The sequence below is a fragment of the Dipodomys merriami genome, unplaced genomic scaffold (assembly GCF_024711535.1).
Source record: "Dipodomys merriami isolate MVZ:Mamm:240054 unplaced genomic scaffold, mDipMer1.0.p SCAF_16, whole genome shotgun sequence".
Classification (NCBI taxonomy): Eukaryota; Metazoa; Chordata; class Mammalia; order Rodentia; family Heteromyidae; genus Dipodomys; species Dipodomys merriami.
The window spans coordinates 14582329-14588328 of NW_027202937.1; the positions used below are offsets into that span (position 1 = coordinate 14582329).

At 37.7% G+C, this 6000-nt stretch overlaps 1 protein-coding gene across 1 annotated transcript; it reads right to left on the reverse strand.

The window, feature by feature from the left end:
- Positions 1–4836: 4836 nt before the first annotated feature.
- On the reverse strand, positions 4837–5736 carry LOC138827679 (putative vomeronasal receptor-like protein 4). Its single transcript, XM_070023299.1, has one exon. It carries the CDS (start codon positions 5734–5736, stop codon positions 4837–4839), a length of 900 nt encoding a protein of 299 aa, XP_069879400.1.
- Positions 5737–6000: the final 264 nt, after the last annotated feature.

Consider the following 6000-nt stretch of genomic DNA (forward strand, 5'->3'; position numbering starts at 1 on the left):
GCTCTACCACTGAGCCACTTTCCCAGTCCTAGTATTACATTGTTTTGGATTGATTACCATTGACTTGTTTAAGGACCTCTCTGCTTGGTTCTCTATGCAATATGAAAAAATAAAGCCAGTTACAGTAGATAACTGTAGAACTAATATAAATAACAACAGTTATATAAGAAGATATAGTAACATTAATAACATCAAGTTTGTGCAATGCCAGGCACTGGTGGCTCACGCCTGTAATCCTAGCTACTGAGGAGGCAGAGATCTGAGGATCACGGTTCAAAGTCAGCCCAAAGGTAAGTCCGTGAGACTCTTATCTCCAATAAACCACTAGAAAACTGGAAGTGGCACTGTGGCTCAAGCAATAGAGTGCTCCCTTGAGCTGAAGAGCTGAGGGACAGCCCTCAGGCCCAGAGTTCAAACCCTAAGACTGACAAATAAAAACAATGTGCAACCATGGCATGACCGAAACCAGAAAGAATAGGCATTGACTACTATTATTAACGAAGTAAAATATCCAAGTATACAAAGTCATGTGGGAGCTACTGATGAGACATTTTTAATAATAGCATAGAGAAGGTTAAAATATAGCTCAGTAGTAGAATACGTGGGTAGTAGGCATAAGGCCATGGGCTTAATCACCAGCAAGCTCCTCTCTCCCACAGATTTCAAATATAAAAGTGAGAAGTGAAGTACTTTTACTATTTAATAATAGGGTAAAGCTATCTTTCCATATAGATTCTAATATTTTATACTATGAATATATGTAATCAGTAAAGGGAAATCATAGACTGATTTAAAGACTTGGTCAAGGGCTGGAAAGTTGGCTCAGTGGTAGAGCGTTGCCTTGCATACATGAGGCCCTGGGTTCTATTCCTCAGCACCACATAAGAAGAAAAAAAAAGCCGGAAGTGGTGCTTTGGCTCAAGTGGTAGAGTGCTAGCCTTGAGCTGAATAACTGAGGGACAGGGCCCAGTCCAGTCCAGAGTTCAGGCCCCACACCCGGACCAAAGAAAAAAAAGACTTGGTCAAGAGCTAAAACCATAGTTCCATATTTTACCAGAATAGGAGTTTTGGTTCTAATATAAGAAAAATAAAAACAAAATGCTTCACTTAAACTAATGAAGAACTCAAGTATTAGCTGGGCACTGGTGGCTCATACCTGTAATCTTTGCTACTAAGGAGGCTAAGATCTGGGGATTGCAGTTCAAAGCCAGCCCACACAAGAAAGTCCATGAGACTCTTATCTCCAATTAACCACCAGAAAACCGGAAGTAGTATTGTAGTTTCAAGTGGTAGAGTGCTAACCTTACATGAAAAAGCTCAGAGACAGTGCTGAAACCCTGAGTTCAGGCCCCATGATCTACCAAAACAAAAGAAAGGAACCGAAATATTTGTGACTATGTAAAGACACAGACTTAAGAGCATTAGGCAATGTAAAACCATTAACAAGTGATGTTGTGAAATAAGCTTCAAGCAGTATTGAACATTATTTTCCATATATTTTTATACGAATACATTTAAATATATAACAAATAAGATAATATGCAACAAAATTAAATCTAACTTACTCTGACTCAACCTGATTTCTTTTAGAAGGCACAAATTCTACTCTCTTCCTTTTATAATACTTTAGTGTATAATAATACAGTAAGCAGATCATTAAACTTTATGAAATTTTATTTTATCTTATTCATCAATAGTTATTTTGATCTGTGTATTTAATTAACTGTAAATAAGTCTTGAGATACAACACTTATCAGCTCCATTGGAATTTGCCCAGTCTTTCATATGATCAAGAAAATTCTTACACATGGATGGATATTTTTAATACCTTCACACATGGATGGATATTTTTAATACCTTCAAACTGTGAAAAAACAACAAAATGAATATTTCACTGGATATTAATATATTTTATTTTTATATAAGTCTTTTTAATTCACTTAAAAAAAACAACAATACTGGAGCCATCTATAGTGGCTATAAGTTTCTTGGGTGGTTGAGCCAGGAGAGTCATCACTTTGAGGCCATTCTGGGCAAGGTAGCAGCAAGATCTTGTCTCACAACTTTGAAAATCAACTTGACAATTAAAAATTTAAAAAAACGATGATGCCTGGTGTCTGTGGCTCACACCTGTAATCCTAGCTATTTAGGAGGCTGAGATCTGAGGATTGTGGTTCAAAGCCAGCCTGGACAGGAAAGTCCATGAGACTTACCTCCAATAAACCACTCAGAAACCCAGAAATGGTGCTGTGACTCAAATGGTAGAGTGCTCAACTTGAGATGAAGAGCACAGGGACAGTACCCAAGCCCAGAGTTCAAGCTCAACAACTGACCAAAAAAAAAAAAAAAAAGATGATGCTAACTGAAATGAACTCTAAGGCATGGACACAAGAGGTTTCTCTAGGTGCTTGTTTTTAATGTACTACGTGTTCTCTTGTTTCTTTTGTGTGTTCTTCCTCCCTATGGCTTATACCTTGTTTCTCTCTGTCTCTGTCTCTCTCTGTCTCTGTCTCTCTCTCTCTCTCTAACGCTCTCTATCTTTTACTGTTCTCAGGGCCTGAGGTCTGTTCCTGAGCCTCTCTGAGCTCAGGCTAGAGTTCTACCACTTGAGCCACAGCACCACTTCTGCTCTCTGGCATTTTCGTGGCCATCTAAAGTAGTCTAAAATGTCTTCTGGATAAACATATTAAAATCTGAAGAATCTCACTCAAGTTTTTATAAAATTCACAATAGTGTAACCGATCTACTTGCTTAAATACTTACCCGTTTAATTTACCTTGAATCTCAGCCTCGCTGAGTTGGATCCCAAATTATTCCAACCAACATTCTCCATATATTTTTTCAAAGTCTAATTTGATAATATACCCATCAAATATTCTCAAAAACCTTGTCTTATGCTTCATCTGTCTCTGCATTCCTCACAATCCACAAACACATGTTACAAAATTTCTATAGGTTTAATATCTAACATCTCACAAATTGAGTCATATTTTAATTTATACAATGTCTTATGAACGCGAATCATATGAGAATTCCAAGTGAGAATTTTCCAGTTTATGAGCTACTGTAACCTGAGGATACTTAGTTAATTTCATTTAAGTATTATGTGTGTGTGCCTACACACACACACACACACACACACACACACACACACACACACACACACACACAAACACATATCCTTTGGATCCATTTTAATTTTTATTAGTATATATTAATTGTACAAAGGAAAGAATTTACTTATATTTCCTTACTTGCATATAAAGTACTAGGATTATATTCACCTCCATCTTTTCTCTTTTCCAATTCCATCTCCATAGTCACCCCTTTTACTTTCATGAGCTTGATCTTCCATTAAGATTTGCTTCCATAGCTCCAATAAATGAGAGAAATATGTAACCTGTCTTGAATGGACTCATTTATTTCAGTAAATATGATTATCACCAGTTCCATCTAGTTTCCTTCTTTTTTGTAGGCAAGTAAAATTCCATTGTGTACACATATTACCCTTTCTTAATTCATTCATCTGCTAATGGACACCTACACAGGTTCCATTGTTCTGTTCTTGTGAGTTGTGACATGGTATACATGGGTGTGAAAATACCTCCACAGTAAAATGGCTTGAATATTCACTGAAATGATGGGGCTAGTTCATATAGATTTTTGTCTTGAATTTATTGAGAAATTTTCATACTGATGTTGGTTTTTTTTCTATGTTGAGGACTAAATTTAATCAAGAGAAGATGTAGTACAATCCCAGCGTGTACCAGGATCCCTCAACCATTGTAACTCAAGTAAAAACTCAGATGTACTTGGTAGTCCATGAAAAGACTATGATCAGAAACGGAGATTGGTGCTCCAGAGTTACAACTGGTTAACTCATGGCATTAATATAGCAGTAGTTATTAAGTTAAGCCTAATTGGTAGCATCTTTCTGAAACCTGAGATTGCTTCTGTTAAAGGAAGACATATCTTTTTGTGCTATCCTACATATTTGATGCTTATACTTCATGGTTTTTACTAGGTTTGTAACTGGTTCGCTATTTTTTTCTTGTCAGTTTCCTTAGTACTCCAGAACCACCGGTGAATCCCTTGTTGTGTAGAGAGTTAGAGTCTCTTACAGATCAGCATCAGTTTGTCCTAAAAGTAGAACTCAGAAAAGGAATATTACCTGAACAGCTTCTTCATAATTTGCTCTTAAGGTCATTGTTCTTTTGGAGCCATAGTATATATACTTAGTATGTATCCCAAGTCAAAAACTTGTGTGAGCTATAAGCAAGGAAATATGGCAACAGCTGGGAGCTGGTGGCTCACACCTGTAATTCTAGCTACTCAGGAGGCTGAGGTCTGAGGATAATGGTTCAAAGCCAGCCTGGGCAGGAAGGTCTGGGAGACTCTTATCTCCAATTATCTACTCAGAAGCAGCCAGAAGTAGCAGTGTGGTTCCAGTGTAGGTAGAGCACTAGTCTTGGGCAAAACAGGCTCAGGCATTATACTCAGGACCTGAGTTCACCCTCCGGGACCAGCAACAACAACAAGAAATTATGGTAACAGACTTAATTTCTAGTTTTTTCCCCATGAAAGCAAGAAACTGAGAGCTAAATCATAGGGATGACTGAAATGGGAGGCTGATAAGAATCTTTCCTGCTAAATTCTTGGAACAAATGAATCCATTTTAGATTGCTTAGGATGAGATCTATTAAAAATGTAAATAAACCTATGAAAATGTGTCTAAATGAATGTTAATGTTCTGAAATATTGGAACAGCAAGTCAAACCAATTCCTCATTTTTATACTTTTGGTTATGGAGGAATGGATATATAATTTCTGTATTTCTCAGTGAGAACACCAGTATTTGGCAACACGAATATCTCTGATGAGCAAAAGAAAGGGGCTGATACTAGCATAAGCAAGAACTAGAAATATTTTAATATTTATTATTATGGAGTCAAAGGTCATGAGGGAACCTGCATAGAAGGAAAAAATGAAATCTGCCCAATAAAAGACAAGGAAACAGGCCATAAGAACAAGGGTACTTAGAGTAGCTCTGATTTCTGGTCTGGAATTGTTTGCAGACCTGGAGTTATGAAGATAAAGGACTCTCTTGTGATGGTTATACAGATAGAAAGCCATGTACCCACTGCTGCAGCCCATGAGACTCTGAAAGATCACATCCCGGAGAGCCATGAGGGAGAGGAAAAGCCATCTAACTATTTGCATAGATGGTAGCATATGACAATACACAACATACATTCCAAGTCCAGATCCATTCGTGTTATTGACTGCTGTGATATAGTGGAGCAAGTTGGAGCTTATAACAGAATTTAAAATCCAAAAGAGGAGGAGATAGGGGAGAACTTGCCATGCAGTCTCAGGTTTGAGCTTTCTCCACTGTGTGGTCCTGGAACTGATGGTGATGGCCTGGATCATGCTGAGGAAACAGGTGGTGCAGATGGAAAGCCCTCGAGCCACTCTTTCCAGATAAAGCACAAGTTTACAACCCACATCACCTAGAAAATTTCTGACATAAAAAGCAGTGGCTATCTCTCTTACCCCTGTGCTACAAATAATGATGACATTAGAAAAAGTCAAGTGGATGAGGATGAGGTCTATGGGCTTTTTGTCAGGACCTGTGAAAAAACTGTACACATGTCTCACACATACAAGGATGTTGCCCACAATTCCAGGTCCAGTAAGAGAAAGGAAGATTATCCTCTGAATGATGTTACTCCACATCCTCTCTGGATTTCATGCTGAGTGCTGGGAAACACATTTTGAAAAACACAAATGAGTGAAAGGATGTATTTCAGGTGTCTTGATTTTTCTGTGCTTAGTGAAAAGAAGAGTTTCTGAAATATATGAATGTAAACACTTCTTTCCTAACAGCCTATGATATCATTGTTTGCTTTTCTTCATATTTCCTTGCTGTGTCAATTTGGGCATAAGTGTCATATGATTGCTACTACTTGCCTTTCCCAAACACCTTTCTTTATAGCCTTC

Bases quoted from the DNA above. Each gene is read 5' to 3' on its own strand.
- LOC138827679 (XM_070023299.1), bottom strand. From the start codon at position 5,736: ATGTGGAGTAACATCATTCAGAGGATAATCTTCCTTTCTCTTACTGGA.